This window comes from Varanus komodoensis, unplaced genomic scaffold, assembly GCF_004798865.1.
Source record: "Varanus komodoensis strain SLA01 unplaced genomic scaffold, ASM479886v1 scaffold1, whole genome shotgun sequence".
Classification (NCBI taxonomy): domain Eukaryota; kingdom Metazoa; phylum Chordata; class Lepidosauria; order Squamata; family Varanidae; genus Varanus; species Varanus komodoensis.
In genome coordinates this window covers 97,993,016-98,009,058 of record NW_025335268.1, presented here as the reverse complement: position 1 = coordinate 98,009,058, position 16,043 = coordinate 97,993,016, and the positions used below count along the sequence as shown (strand labels likewise).

General features: G+C 39.5%; 2 protein-coding genes across 4 annotated transcripts in view; one reads left to right on the top strand and one right to left on the bottom strand.

Moving 5' to 3' along the window:
* Nucleotides 1-10,630, bottom strand: part of PDCD11 (programmed cell death 11) — a 35,725-nt gene extending 25,095 nt beyond the window's left edge. Inside the window, exons 1-13 of one of the 3 annotated variants that reach the window (XM_044437990.1) lie at nucleotides 10,556-10,630; nucleotides 9,207-9,321; nucleotides 8,818-8,949; nucleotides 8,357-8,524; nucleotides 7,662-7,823; nucleotides 6,718-6,841; nucleotides 6,157-6,338; nucleotides 5,416-5,523; nucleotides 4,723-4,929; nucleotides 4,182-4,306; nucleotides 2,778-2,838; nucleotides 2,249-2,395; nucleotides 185-436 (exon numbers count right to left, since the gene is read on the bottom strand). In XM_044437990.1, coding sequence (XP_044293925.1) covers nucleotides 185-436; nucleotides 2,249-2,395; nucleotides 2,778-2,838; nucleotides 4,182-4,306; nucleotides 4,723-4,929; nucleotides 5,416-5,523; nucleotides 6,157-6,338; nucleotides 6,718-6,841; nucleotides 7,662-7,823; nucleotides 8,357-8,524; nucleotides 8,818-8,949; nucleotides 9,207-9,311 — 1,773 coding nt within the window. In that variant the 5' untranslated portion in view covers nucleotides 9,312-9,321; nucleotides 10,556-10,630. Of the gene's footprint in view, nucleotides 1-184; nucleotides 437-2,248; nucleotides 2,396-2,777; nucleotides 2,839-4,181; nucleotides 4,307-4,722; nucleotides 4,930-5,415; nucleotides 5,524-6,156; nucleotides 6,339-6,717; nucleotides 6,842-7,661; nucleotides 7,824-8,356; nucleotides 8,525-8,817; nucleotides 8,950-9,206; nucleotides 9,931-10,555 lie in introns of those variants that run through there. The other 2 variants (XM_044437980.1, XM_044438001.1) reach the window with 2 other exon arrangements.
* Nucleotides 10,631-10,758: 128 nt separating this feature from the next.
* On the top strand, nucleotides 10,759-14,694 carry ATP5MK (ATP synthase membrane subunit k). Its single transcript, XM_044437966.1, has 4 exons — nucleotides 10,759-10,890; nucleotides 13,475-13,572; nucleotides 13,648-13,745; nucleotides 14,608-14,694. The coding sequence occupies exons 2-3, from the start codon at nucleotides 13,486-13,488 to the stop codon at nucleotides 13,738-13,740; spliced, it is 180 nt and encodes a 59-aa protein (XP_044293901.1). The 5' UTR covers nucleotides 10,759-10,890; nucleotides 13,475-13,485; the 3' UTR covers nucleotides 13,741-13,745; nucleotides 14,608-14,694.
* Nucleotides 14,695-16,043: the final 1,349 nt, after the last annotated feature.

Here is a 16,043-nt window from a genome sequence, read left to right as displayed (position 1 = left end):
GAGAAGGAGAAGGAGAAGGAGAAGGAGAAGGAGAAGGAGAAGGAGAAGAATAAAGCAACAGCCATTCTTCACCCCTAAGCTGCATGCACATTAAAATTGTGTAGGTATATATAGATCTCATCTAAAACTAAGAACATTATATCATGGATAATCAAGGTGCCTTATTTTTATGACCAAAACCTACCTGGCCTTCAAAGAATGCTTCTTGTGGAGCAGTAAACGGTGGCACACCAAGTTCATTCTTGGGGACCAGACCTTTTATGTCATTGTAGAATTTCACAATGCAACCAAATTCTCTAGCACACACAACAAAACCATGGGTAATCAGGCCTGGCTTTGCATCTTCATAACTAGCAAGGATAGGGAGCTGGGACCTGACAAGTGTTTTCTTAAGTGTCAGAATTAGCTTTCTTGCTTCAGGATTGGAGACAAGCACCTGGGAGAAGAAGAAACCGGAATAATTTAATGCTTTCAATGACAGAAGCTAAAGTAAAAGAACATTTATTTTCATAAGAAAACATCCTCAGGTTAAAGAACTTCAGGAAAAGGTTAGAAAAAAAAACTTAGAAAAACTGGTTTCAAACCAGGATGAAATGAGCTCCTACCCTTTCATTCATGTATGGAAGTGGGATTACAGCTAACATAGATTCCATGACTCATTTTGTGAGAGATGGAACTTCTAATCCTATAAAAAAGACTGCCAAATCACAACCTTTGAACACAAAGAATTGAAAATGGAAGCAACTATTAGCCTTTTATAGCACAGGCAAGGTGGATTTGATTTAAATCAATTTGATTTAAATCACTAATCAGTCATTCTAGTCACTCGTCAGAATTCAGTCATGGTTTTCTACATAATTTCCATGCCTGCCTGACCTGTGGGTAGAGGAAAATCATTAAAATATTCCCAAACTGGGTCTCTTTTACAACCTGCTGCCATGATAAGTTTGCTCCTCCAGGGAAAGAGTAATATGATAAACCTCAGGCTATACACAAAAAAAATCCAAAAACTAGTGGAGAATTCTGCTGAAAAGGTTTCATTTTCATTGCTTGCCCCCTCTCCTCACATATAGCTTCTTCCACAGATCAATTTCACATTCTTCTTCTATTCCTTGGTATTTTTGAAATATAGCATTTAAGATGTAAGGGGTTGATTCTATATTCATAGATTTGCAAAGGAACCATGGGATTTTTTTCTCATCTCAACTTTGTATGCTTAAGACATTTTTGCTATAAAGAAGAGGCACGTGATCTCTGCAGACACAAATTCAGTTTTGAGAACTATAAAACCAAGCACCTGTAATAATATCTTTTAGAAAGAAAAAATAATAATCTTACAGAAACCTCTAGAAAAGCATGACAATGTGAATGGATTCATGAAATTCATTTACCAAAAAAAACTAAACACTGCATGAATAGACAGCCACAAACTAATCCTTATTGCATGATGAATAACCTTTGGACTGTAAGGTATCTTAAACAGAAAACTATCTGTAGAAATAGTCTTCCTCAAAAAGCATTGAATTAAAAATCCTTTTTAAATGAAAAAAATCTGGTTTAAATTTTAAAAATCAATTTTTAATTTTTTAAAATCATTTAAAATCATTGATTTTCATCCATCCTAAGCATGGGAATTGAATCTTCCTCAACCCAAGAGCTGGATTTATTTCTAGGAAGCTCAGGGAGGCTGAATTCTAAGTAACTTACCATTCGGAAAGGCATGTCAACATTTTAATATTGGGGGGGTGGGGGATGCATAAAAGTTGGGAAGCTAGCTAATGATTGGTGCTCAGGTGAAAGGGGTGTAGCAATTTAGGGAGATCCAGAAGTTGAGATTTGAGGTTTTTCACTTCTGTTTTAGAGAAGAACAACTGCAGCTGATCCTATAAATGACTGTTTACACACTTATTTGGGAGTATGACCTACTGAGATCAAACAGACCTGCTTTTCAGAAGATGTGCTGACACTTGATTTTCCTTAACAGAGGCTTTCACTTCAGCCTCACAAACCCCCTGTGAGTAGATTGGGCTGAGGACACCTACCAGTCCAAGGCTATCCAGTGATAATTATGATTAAGAGGATTTTGCACACCCAACCTAAGTGTTTAGCCACAACCCTACAACCGTCATGATAAAGGCAGATTTCTGCATGGAAACGCACCCTGAAAGCTGAACAATCCAACCTTGCCTTGTTAGAAAGTTCCTTAGAACAATCCTGTTTTAAGTGGTCTTTTACAGGGAGATCTTACCCGGCACTTGACAGTCGACCCCAGTTTGTATTTCTTCTCTGGCTGTTTCAGAAGCACCTCTGCCAGATGCAGGCAGGGGACCAGGCCATTGATGTGCGCAGTCACCTTTACTTGCATACCAAAGGGCTTCAGAGTCAACACTGTACCCTACATACCCAAACAAACAGAATCAGGAAACAATGCTGTGGTTCGGGATACGCAGAACAAAAATTCTCCTACACTGTTACACAGAATTAAATTGAAGGATTCCATGAAGACAGAGCCACCTAGTGGAAACCATACTGATCTCTACACAACAACTGCAATAGCAGTACTAGATTATACTGAATAACACAGCTCTACTAATGTGACATAGTAGGATTTTGGTCAAAATACTTAGCCAATACAAAAGGGTGGTGCAGAGCTGCAGAGATATTTCTTGAACAAAACTGGACAAAGCTCTTACATTCAGATTTGCTCAGCAAAATAACTGGATGTCTGAGACTGTAAAAAGGGTTAGGGTTAAGAATGTTTCTCTTGTTGTACTTACTTCCAGAACCTGCCCGGCACAAATATCATGATATCTTAGGAATGGTGCGTCAATCACAGATCTGCAAATGTATTTACAAAAAACAAAAGAGAAGCATTAATTCTGTTAGGTGTGACAGAAACCACAAAAGATAGAGAAGAAAACAGATTAAAACACATGAGCAGCCATGCTGGATCAGACCAAGGGTCCATCTGGTCCTGTATTCTGTTCACACAGGGGCCAACAAATCACCCTGCCACACACACACAGGGCATTGATTACTGAAATTTATTTATTTTATAGCACACACTACTCTATTATAGCCAGTTATTTGTGTAACCCAGGCCAGACTTCCTCATTCTGAAGGTTTCCCATTAGCTACAGCCAGACATCTGGTCAAAGATCAGGAATGCTGGGAGTTGTCAAAATGTTTGGAGGGGCACATGTTGTGAGAGATTGGTGTAGCCCATTTTAGCTGTGCTCATAAGCAAATCAATAAGATCATCAATTTCCTCTTACTAAAGATATTTAATAATAACTGTACCGAGTTTAATAGCCCTTCCTTAGCTCATTCATGCTAAAAGAAGTCATCCGGATGTCTAACCTGCATCTGATTGTAATCTGCACAATGCCCCAGAGCAGTTATATTTCATTAAGTGAAAACCTCCAATGAACAGATGCCAGACACAACAGTTTCATGTTTTATTTATAATAGATTTTCATTTGACCCTTACACTCCCACCTACTACTTCCCCAAGCAAACAAAGCTACCTACCATGAGAAACCTGTATAGTAGTTACTATCCACTTCATGAGAAGAACAAAGTGATTGTGTCATATGGCCCTATTGGAAAAGTTTTCTGTTGCTCTCCTGTATCCTTGCTTAATCCAAGCCTTGCCTAGACATTGTATTTCCACACATCTCACCATTTTTCCTTTTTACTGAGGCCTTGCACTACAACTGGGGTGTTGAACCTCTTTCAGCCAAAGGACTGACTTCAAATTTGGAGAAGTTGTGAGGGGTGGGGACTGTGTCCCATAGGTGGGAAGAGCTGAAGGCAAAAGAGTTGGAGCAAGAGGCACTATTATATTTTGGCTTAAATTTCTGACTGCCAGTAACAAAGCCTTAGAAGAGGCATTTCAACTTCTGGAATGGAGAAATAAATCTTCAAAAGCTGGGAAGCAGCCAAACAATAGGTGATCAGGAGAAAGAGACATTGCCAGAGAAAGTGGGCATGGGCATCTGGGGAATCCAGAGGGCCACTTTGATACACCAGGTGAATTTCACGTTAGATCCTGATTTATCATATTTAAAGATCTACTGAATTAGTTGGGACTGAAGTTAGTCATGGCCAAATTGTCTCAATGATTCCAATGAGGCTTCCCAGAATCTGACCAAATCTGGACTCAATCCAGGAAAACTTACTGTTTGAGAGATACCAGCACCAGATCATCCACTAGGCTGTAGTCAATAATTCGGCATTTATGCTTGCTTCCAGGCTTAAACATTTCAGGTTTGAAGGATTTGGGAGTATTTGACATATGTTTTAGCTATAAAAATACAGAAAAAGCTATAAAGATTTGATCCAAGTAGTAGTTTAGCTGCAGTAAGCCAACACACATAAATATATGGAAGTTTGATTAATGAGCAGATTCCAGTTTGAATCACAATGTAACTGCCACAAAATAACATGATGCAATCATCCACAAGGTTTGTTCTGCTGCTGCTGCTTGAAGTGTACATGCACACTAAAAAGAAACCTAGAAATGCTAAGTTCTGGACTTTCTTGATCTTGCATATCCTAATCTAGCAAAAATTAAGACATTATAGGACACATACATTTGACAGATGCTGAGTAACTATGTAACACCGAGTCAGTAATAGGTTTCGTGTTGACCTGCTCTTCTCTACATGAAAAACAAGATGCCTGAATCTTGCAAGACAATATCAACATTAAGTGACTTACATGTGCAAAAGCTAGACTGCCATCATCCAACATAAAGAGAGCACCAGTATTTTTGAAAAAGGTCTTCACTTTTGAATCTGCTACTACAGTGCCTATCCGATCACTGGAAAGTTGGCCAAGCTGTGTGCCAGGCTGAAGGAAAACTGGACGCAATGAAAGGCGTATTGCTTTGGAGCTAGGATTATTGGAGAGAATACAGGCTTTCACCTGGAAGGAAAAAACAAAATGGGAGGGAAAAAAATGTGCTTTTTGAAAGATTGGTAGGTTGCCAAGCAACAACAGAATATGCCAAGAATATCAACCTTATATTCTAGCCCTGATGAATGTGGAAGGAACAGTTTAGAAATAAACCCATTCATCTTTAAAAGTCATCTATAATTGACTTAAAGCAACTGGAAAATTTGTTGGTGTACTGAATAATAACTTCTCCTTTTCTGAACTCCCCTACAGTGCTGAATGACAGACAGACAGATAAATTTTGAGACTTGAATATATCGGTCGTACTTGTTTAAAATCCCTTGGCAACCTTATTCTATTTTACTTTTTTCACATATATTTTTTCTTCTTTTTGTATTTGGTTTATGTTGAAAAAAATAATAAAAAATTAAACAATAGACCCATTCATGCCAGAACTTATCTAAGCCCCACAGCACCACCTTATATAATTTAAGACTTGTTGTAAAAATCACTTACCGTCTGACCTGATGAATAATTTCTTGTTTTCAGAGGGCCCATGTGCATGAAGTCCACAATTCCAGTAAAGGAAGATAAAAAGCGTACAGAAATCCCAGAAGGAGTAACCTAGAAACATTCAGAAGGAAACAAATATTCTTCTATAGGCTAAAAATGAAATAGAATAATTGCCATGACAGATTAGACAAAGTTAGTGTTCTTGAGAACACAATCCTATATATGTTTAGAAAGGAAAATACCTACAACTTCCAGCATTCTCCAGCCAAAAAAAGTAGGATTTCTTTCTAATCAAGCATAGGATTGTACCCTGATGTGACTAAAGATATTTCTTAAGTTGCCTATTTTCAGCGGTTTATCATTTAACTGTATTAATACTATGTAGGACAGGGGAATCAGAGGATCTCAGTGAGGCCTTTGTGAATCTACTCTTATTTTTAATTGAATTGATGAGTCATAATTTGAATCATAATTGTCTCTTCCTCCTATAGGAATAAAATCAAAGCTAATGAAAAGTAGATTCAGTCTGTACACTCACAAACACAACATGCTGCGCTCATATCAGGGTAATGGCAGCTGTTTGCTAACTATTCAGACCCCTGTCTTAGTAGACAGGCTAAACTTTTTAAACTCAAGCATTGCTGAGTTATGGCATTTCACTGAGCACCTGCCAAGAGAGCAAACAGATGCTGGCCTTTGTCTCATCATCTTATTAAAAAAGTAAATTAATAGAGAATGGTTTACCTCTTGAACATGAGCTTTCACTACAAGGCCAGGTAGCAAGTTGTTGAGTGACCAGTTTTGCTCTTCTGTAGCAATGGCTGTAGCAACCTCAGACTTACTGATGGACATGCGGATTATTCTTCCACCATTCTTTACTTCTTCAATTAGGCAGTTCAGGTATTGACCTATCTTTAGTTCAGTTCCTACAAGACCAGTACACGCAAATATAATTTCTCATCAGCATAACTTTCCCATCACTTTTCTGTCATTATGAGTACATATTCTTGCATTTGCTTTTCCTCTTATTTGTTCACTGGCTCCACACTGCCATCACATTAAAAATGAAAAATATCATCCTAAAATGATACTCTGGTGGCACAGACCATGTTAATGGAAACAGACTTAATACACAAGCTTAACAACAAAACTAGTCATATAAAGAGGGCGACAGAGGGAAAGGGAGACAGAGGGAGAGAAACAGAATTCTGCCTGAATTCAGAAACGGAACAGAAGCATTCTCTAATTTTACAAACCACTCATTTCTACACTCACAAGTTTACACTCACCACTCCAAAGTTATACCTTTCTTAGTTGACTGGAGGTAACTCTGGGCCTTCTGGCGAGGCAGGAAAGCTTTTGTATTATGGACACCTATATCAATAAGGTAACCATGATCTTCCACACTAGATATGCATCCAGAAAGCAGCTGTTTGGAGAAGAAATGTTAACACAAAAGGGGGTTTATCATTAGACTGCTCACTGTTCCCTCTTCCTTCTCAAATGCTCTAAACCCCTTAAAAGGAATATGTCTAAACTTTTTCTTGAAGCCATAATGACTGCAGAGCAGTAAGAGAGGCATACATTCAACACAGCATTCCAGAGAAATTTCCAGTATCTCATCCAGCAAGAATAAAAGAAACTATTTCCTTTGCAATAGCGAGACATACTGGAGACATAGCAGTCAGACTGCTTGTTCAATATTAAATTAGGCAATAACTAAAAGAAAGATAAGCAGTGGTGTTCTACTCTGTATACCTTATCACTGCTCCAAATCCATCATAAAACCAGCAGAGATCAAAGCTATTTCCCCCTTCGCCCCCCCCCCACTTTAATTTGCAAATATTGCAGTTTTCTTCTGCCACTGAAAACTAACTAGGATAGCTTTGCTCAAACTGGTGCCCTCCAAATGTATTAACCATAATTCCCTCCAGATGTGGCAATGTGTGCTGGCGACTGAACTGTAGTGTACATCTGAGGGCACTAGACTGGGGAAGGCTATTGCATACACAGAGGAAAACCGGTGCTCACACCACCACAATACTAAGACAAAAGAATCTGTACCTGTTGACATTCTACCATTTACATGCCTATTAAACGTGTAAGAAAAATTTCCACATCCGAGCTGGACTATGCCGTTGTGCCTTGCAATTCTGTTTTGCTTAATTGTCTGGTTTTAGCCAGCAGCCTTAGAAGAGGAGTCAAGATTTATCACATAAATAAACTTAGACAACTCATGTGTTTCATACCATGCCAGGTCTCAAAGCTGTAGCGTTCAAAGACTTGTTGACATCTTTTGGGTTAATCGTAAGCTGTATACTCTGGCGTCCTGTAGCTGTCTTCTCCACCCCAACCACAGCACACCTGAGCAGCATTCCTGGGCAGAACAAGTCTGAGAGAGTATCCAGATCCTGCAAAAGATAATTCAAAGGATTGAAAACCAAAATAAAGATAACAAATGTCAATTGTGGTATCCAATCATTGGCTGTAAAACTTCTAGCAAAATAAACATTGTACCATAAGCATCTATCATATACCACTCAAAGTTTAAATTCTGTATAAAATGGAAAGCAAGCTGAAAGCAGTTTGACATTAATGGCAAAAACACTGGAAGACTGGAACAACAAGAGATGTGCCACAATCAAATTCAAGAAAAGTGCTGGGTGAAAAGTAAACATTTGTTTTCATTGTGCTTAGAAAATGATAATTTTAGTGGGCATTCTCCAGTTCCTGAGAGAGACAAAACACTTACGTATACTAACAATGTGTCAAGTGTTTTGCATACCCAAATACAGTTCCCTATCACTTAAGTAGTCTCTTTCCAAGGCAAACAGTGCAGGGGAAAGCAGACCATAGTTTGTCCTGTTGAACAGAAGAAATTCTGCAATTCAGTTATCAGCTGAAGAACCTATCAATCAGCTCCATAACATGCATCATGTCTTACCTCTACATGCTGATCTGTAGCCACTTGCTTATTTAGGATTTTGTTGTAGGCATCACAAATCCGTGTCACTTGCACAAATCCAGTGAGCCCATTTGGTAAGCTTATCACCAGCTCAAATTGATTGGACTCTTTCACACATCCTAAGAGCAGCATCCCCTCACTGAGAGACTGTTTAAAAACAAACAAGCAGTAACATGCAATCATCAGAGACATGCTTTTCTCAGATGTTTTACACACTGGACTACTCTTAGTAGCAAAAATGCATAAACTTAAGAAAATGACTAAAAGTTGACATTAAAGCTAGAAAAGGAAAACCACATCCTCCTCCTTTTAGGTTATTAAACCATCAATTAGTTCTCATTAGCACAACAACATAGATCTACTATACAATCCAATCTGAAATACTAGTTAACAGTATAACAAACAAACAAACAAACCACAACACAGGTTTATAGACTAACCTTAGCTGTAAGAAGTGCAAAATTCTTAACACTGGTTATTGTAATAGCTTTCGTCTCAATCTTGAGTTTTTTGGGATTAGTTTGATCTTGATGCTTTTTCTTTCTTTTCTGAGTTACTTCTTCATGTTGGGTCTAAGGCAGAATTTTTAAAAAATACTTCTTTAAGGTGCAGCAAAGCAGCTCATTAACACAAACTACAGGAAACAAGTTGAAGAGAATTTAAACTGGAAAAGAATATAGTCCAGTCTGCAAAATAAACCAAGCCATACATTAATGCTACAAGAACTAGCCATATGCTGGTAAAGAGACTTAAGACAACAGCTATCACTTGGATTACTGAACTAAATGATTCAGCAGAGGACAGCCTCATGTGTTCATTATTTGCATACTTTGAATAAATTATCCTGGTCTACTGTTGGCTGCCTGGATGCTTTTCCTTCTTGCTGTTTCTTCTGTATGCCACCTCGAGGGAAATTCTCTTCTACAGATGCCATGCTTATTCTTCTGTGAGGAAAAAGGCAACATTACCTGCACATACAAATTAAATTCATAGGGTAAAATCACCACAAATACATCATTTCATTGCTAAAACAACATCAGACTGCAAGAATATAATAAAGTATGACTATGGCTTATAATCAGAATTAAGGTAACTCTCCTGAGAGGTTATGACACTCTGTCATAGCCTTTCCTAACCTGGTGCCCTCCAGATGTGACGGACAACTGCCAGTATGAATCACAGGGATAAGAAAGGCTGCTCTAAACAGATGCAGTCCATGCCTTTTGCCATCAAACAAGAAGTCATCATCCACAATTGGATTATGTTCAAAACCAAATTGAGTCACAGCAGTGGCCACTACTTTAAAAAAAATACATTCTGAGAGGATCATTTTGTAACAAAATGCATACAGAGGGAACAGATACATTACTGAAGCAATGTAACAAAAAAACCCAGTAAGTACAATTTTCCCAAATCAGCTGCCAGAAACAAGATTCACCTTTTCATTTCTTTATCATAAGCCACCTTGAGACTATGGTAGTAGGCAGCACATAAATGGAATTATATATAAATACATTTCTGTGTGCTGTGGAATATGAAAAACAGATAGCAAACAATAAATAAAAAGGAATCTTATGTGAAGCTAAATCCCTGTTACATCTCTGTAGAAAACTCGCTCTATTAGCCTCAGGCATTTTAATCCAAACTGACCACCTGTCCAGTCATAAAGGAATCTGGGGGCATCTTTTTTCAGTTTGGATTTTTGCTGCAATTATCCAAGCAAAGAGTGGAAGTGGGACAGATAGGGAGAAAAGGGCAAGAGGCAGAAACTCCAGCAGGAACGGAGATGTACACACTCCCTCGCACAAGCCCTAGTCTAATATGGGGAAGACAGTTTGATTTGAAGAGTCTGATCAGCTCAAAGTTTGATTTTTCAAGGTTACAGTCTTTCCTTTCCTCTAAAAAAAAAAAAAAAACCAAAAACCCTTATTAGCACTCCTCCAGAAACTTGTATGAGGAATCTTGCAGTCATGGGAGAGGTGGCAAGAGTCATTCTATCAGCGATAATGCAAGCCCTTTGCCACAGTCTCTCCATCCAAGAGCTGAACACGTGTAACCCTCCATGCCGGATTTCTCAATACCCAGCTTCGCAGGCCACTTCTGCTGCAACTAGCTAGCCTCCATGCTTGCTTCTCTCTCGCTTTCCCAGCATTCATAACTTAGAGCTTCCACACTTACTTAATCCAGTCGCATGCTCACGCCGAAGGCACGGCTTCCTCTATAACCCGGAAACAAAAATGAGCTCAGGGAAAGCTACAGGAAGTATACTCTGAGGGGACTCACCAACCATAGAGCCAGAAACAATTGGGTACAACAGAAGAAAAAAAAAGGAACGGTCATTTGGTGAATATATAGTTCATCCAATCAAGAGTCTCCATTCGGAGGCAATTCCGCTTTATTCGGAAGTTGGCTTACTCAGCCAATCAGAGACGAGAGGAGGGATTCTCCGCTGTGAGTGCCATTTCTTTAGCGAAGGACATTGAGTGGTTATTGCAAGGAAGAAAGCGCGGACGGTAGGTTTTTTAGAAGGGTTGAACCTTCATTTTCTTGGAAGTGTGAGCAGGTTTATTAGAAAAGGAGAGTCTTCCTTACTACCTTATCACTCCCTTGACGGAAGTAACCAACCTGACTTTTCATGGTAATGGCAGGGGCATTTAGTAGGTGAATACACTAGAATAGATTAAAGGTCAGCACTTTTGTTTCGCTGTTCTTAAAAGGGTTGAAGGGTTGTTGGAAAAATGGGACTCGCTTTCTCCTACCATAGTCTCTTAAACCGCGTTATAAATGTTACCAATCTGCATATTAGTTTAAGGTGTAATCTTGTGCGCGTTTGGGCAGAAAAATGGTCATGCGCTTCCCAACATTCGGCAACCAGCCATAAATATGTCTACTAATTATGCATAGTTTTCTGTTCTCAGTGTATCAGACGTTTTAGATAAGGGAGGAAGAACGTGTGGCCTTCCTGATGTTGTCGGATTGCACATTCCATCAACTTTAACAAGCCTAGCCAAGTGATGGACGATGGGAGTTGCAATCCACCAACACTTGGAGAGCTATACAGTATATCACAGAAGTGAGTACACCCCTCACATTTTGTAAATATTATATCTTTTCATGTGACAACCCTGAAGAAATGATACTTTACTACAATGTAAAGTAGTGAGTATACAACTTGTATAACAGTGTAAATTTGCTGTCCCCTCAAAATCACTTAACACACAGCCATTAATGTCTAAACCGCTGGCAACAAAAGTGACTACACCCCTAAGTGAAACTGTCCAAATTGGGCCCAAAGTGTTAATATTTTGTGTGGCCACCATTATTTCCCAGCACTGCCTCATCCCTCTTGGGCATGGAGTTCACCAGAGCTTCACAGGTTGCCACTGGAGTCCTCTTCCACTCCTCCATGATGACATCATGGAGCTGGTGGATGTTAGAGCTCTTGTTCTCCTCCACCTTCCGTTTCAGGATGCCCCACAGATGCTCGATAGGGTTTAGATCTGGAGACATGCTTGGCCAGTGCATCACCTTTACCCTCAGCTTCTTTAGCAAGGCAGTGGTTGTCTTGGAGGTGTTTGGGGTTGTTACCATGTTGGAATACTGCCCTGCGGCCCAGTCTCCGAAGGGAGGGGATCATGCTCTGCTTCAGTATGTCACAGTACATGTTGGCATTCATGGTTCCCTCAATGAACTGTAGCTCCCCAGTTCCGGCAGCACTCATGCAGCCCCAGACCATGACACTCCCACCACCATGCTTGACTGTAGGCAAGACACACTTGTCTTTGTACTCCTCACCTGGTTGTCGCCACACATGCTTGACACCATCTGAACCAAATAAGTTTATCTTGGTCTCATCAGACCACAGGACATGGTTCCACTAATCCATGTCCTTAGTCTGCTTGTCTTCAGCAAACTGTTTGCGGGTTTTCTTGTGCATCTTCTTTAGAAGAGGCTTCCTTTTGGGACAACAGCCCTGCAGACCAATTTGATGCAGTGAGCGGCGTATGGTCTGAGCACTGACAGGCTGACCCACCACCTCTTCAACCTCTGCAGCAATGCTGGTAGCACTCGTACGTCTATTTCCCAAAGCCAACCTCTGGATATGATGCTGAGCACATGCACTTAACTTCTTTGGTCGACCATGGCGAGGCCCATTCTGAGTGGAACCTGTCCTGTTAAACTGCTGTATGGTCTTGGCCACCATGCTGCAGCTCAGTTTCAGGGTCCTGGCAATCTTCTTATAGCCTAAACCATCTTTATGTAGAGCAACAATTCTTTTTTTCAGATCCTCAGAGAGTCTGTCAAGTCTGTCCCTGGGTTAGTGTTATATATCCCTGGCCTGTTTAGTGTTATTTTAAAACTTGGAATTGTGGCTTGACTCACCCTCAACAAAGCAGAGTTGTAACCAAGAGTTGGTTGTTGGGGTATGACCATGGCTTGTCAGGGAAGAGATAAACTAGAGTTCCCAGTATGGATGTAACACTACCCAAGTCATATATGGTGCATCCCTGGGTTTTTAGATGCTTCTGCTGACATGAGGCTACGTGAGAGCAATAGAACCATGTGTGCTACTGCATTGGTCCACACCTGGTAACTCAGTCCTGAAATATACTCAAATCCGAGTTGCTGCTAACATGGGAACCAGATTAGTTACCAATGCCATAATTCTTACAAGTAAGTCCACAAAAGATGTCCAGCTCTTACCGGCCTGTCTGCCCATGTGCTCAAAAGTTCGTCAGTTGCACTAAATAATTACTGGTGGGACAAGTCTTCTTTCTCCAACTTTCCTAGCTGTTGAGGTTTAGGTGACTTAAGCAAGTCAGTATCTGTAAGCCTGGATTGCATTTCTAAAAGTGGTACTATTAAATTTGAATCTCTTAATCTCTGAATGTTAACACTAATGCAGAGAGGCTATTTTTTACAAATATTGAGCAAGCAATTTAGGATCACCAATTTCAGAAGTTCATCTGTATGCAATGTCATAGTAGTGAATGCTCTCATGTGTAAATCTGTACAAATGGAATAAAGGTCAGCTTTGGCTGAAAGATACTTTAAGGGCAGTTTATGACACATGGTAACTTTCTTTTTAAAATCTAGGACTAACAGTAATGGCAGGACATGATGCTGGGACACAATATCAATTCACAGGAATTAAGAAATACTTCAATTCCTTTACTATAACAGGCAGAAGAAATGTAAGTATCCACCCAAATAGTTGCATAGCATGACTTTGAAAAGTCTAGCCTGACTGGTATCTTTTCTGTTTTTAGTGTGTATTAGCCACATATTCGGGTGTTGCTTTGCTCATCCTTTACTTTAAACTGAAGCCTAAGAAAAAAACCCCAGCTGTAACAGAGAAATAAAATGGGTAAGTGTCTTATTGTATAAATGTCTATCATTATTGAATAAGAAGTTTAAATATAAGCTGGTTCTCATATATCTAGGCCTTTATATCTCCAGCCACTCAAGTAGATCATGGTTCATCAAATATATAATACCACTTCAGAATCCTAAGTATTACAATGCTACAAGTAAATAATGCAAGACTTTAACCAAATTAATACGATGAATGGTTATCTAGTCAACAAGATTTTTACACTTGCATATTCCAGTTTCAGCTTGGCCATGAAGACATTTATTGGTTCTAGTTTATTTGCTTGACAAACTCCATATTGATCATGAATTAGTTCCAAAGTGTGTAGTTTAACTTGTAAATACCAGATGCAGATACACAGTATTAGCACTAGGTTTGAATGAGAAGCAAATTGTCCTGGATGTTTGCTATTGATTACAATTCTATGGATGCTTTATGTAATTTGCTAAGTCTCTCAGCAGGTGCACACTTAACTTTTTATCTGATAATGTGCAGCTGCATGCATTGGGTAGTGTCCAGCAGAGTACAACTGCTAATGTAAATTACATTATATTAGCATAAATTACAGTAATACAATGCCAATAATGTTAACTATTGGTGTTGGCTTTGTGCTACCTTAATTTACACCTAGTAGTCACCTCACTTTGGATACCATCCTACATGTCCTGCAGTTGCTGCCTGAATGGCATAGCTGAGGATAGAAATATATTGTGATAGCTGCTGTTTGTATTTCCTCACATCAGTTATGCACATACTTTTTGTTCTGTCCAGCAGTCTAATTATCCAAGCTCAGAAGATAAATTGTAACATAATGGGAGTTGTACAAGATGAGGTGACTGAATCTTTTTCTTGGCAGGTTACTGACATGCTGATATTGGACCTTCCATATTGTATTGCTGTAACTGGTAGAAGCTGATATCCTTCAATAAATTATGAACAGTGATGAAGTTTGTCTTCTGTACACTTGCCAACCCAAAAGTAACTCTTTTATGTGACCAGCTTTCAGAATTTTGTAGTTAGTTAAGGAGTTCTACTCTGAAATCATAAATGAGAAGAGTGCATACTTAAGTGTTGTATCTGAAAGTAATGATATCCTGCCTTCTATTTAGAAGTACAGGTGGCTTGTCACTTAGAAGCATTGTTGATCTATTTGTAGTACAGCAGCAGGTCTTCATCTATCCCCTTTCTTATTACATTTAGATTGATGTTTTGGCAACCAGTTATGGCCAAGACAAATATGTCCAAAGCATGGAAAATGTATTTTGAAGATTGACCTTCTGCCTACTTAGTTTTTGCCCTGCCCATAATTCGTTCAACCTCCACGGGAAGGCAGCACTCATTTTCAAAAAGGCTGATTGCTTCTGCACTATGGCAGCCTTCCCTAACCTTGTGCCTTCTGGACATGTTTGGATTGTAACACCCGAAATTCCCAGTCAAAGGCCCTGCTGGATGGGAATTGTGGCCCAAATGCCTCTGAGGGTCACCAGGTTGGGGAAGGCTGTACTATGGGCACAATTCAGAACCATCTATGTTTGATGCATATAAACCTTTGCACTCAAAGGTTTATTTGCATCCTGTTCATGAAGCAAGGAATGGTGTGGCTATGTTCACTGCTGCTACACCTTGCACTCTGCATTTCATCTAGCTGGCTGTTTGCGGCCATCTAACAAAGCTCTGCCGAGTGGAAGGAGACTGGTGTGTCATTTGGGCATGACATAAACTATTAGCCCCAGATTCCTTGGCACACATACCCTTCCTCCTTGGAGAGGAAGTCAGCACAGTTATATAGGCTGTAGGGCAGGGGCTTTGTATTCAGAGCTCCAGCTCTGAGATCACAGGACCTCAAAGCTAGGATTCCTGCATCCCCTTAGACAGTTAAGAAGGCCACAGGATTGTACTCTAAATACAGTTTAGCATCATACGAGCTAGGCATAAACCTTGTTGATCTCTGTAATATCTTTTTGGTAACAATCTTGAAATTATATTTTCCATTCTAAAATTTGACATTCATCTGAGGCTTGTTTTAGATAAATACACACACTCACCAGGCATAAACCAGAATTTTTTTTTACAACATACAAGTTCCTAGAAGCATAGGTTTTCTCTGTGGATACCTTTTTTCCCAATCCTATAGTAAATGTTGAGAGAGAACATCACAATTCCAGAAATGAAAATCTTCCCCACAGTACAAAGAGATACAAATATCCCACCACCCTACAGTATTTATTTTGAAGTTACAAGGGTTTCCATTTTACCTCATGAAGACAAAACTTATGGTGGTAGTAGGATCCT

What these genes read in the sequence shown, in the direction of transcription:
- ATP5MK (XM_044437966.1), top strand. Translation starts at nt 13,486, where the DNA reads ATGGCAGGACATGATGCTGGGACACAATATCAATTCACAGGAATTAAG. An exon ending in CTATAACAGGCAGAAGAAAT is followed by an intron (nt 13,573 to 13,647) that starts GTAAGTATCCAC and finishes TTCTGTTTTTAG; the next exon opens with TGTGTATTAGCCACATATTC.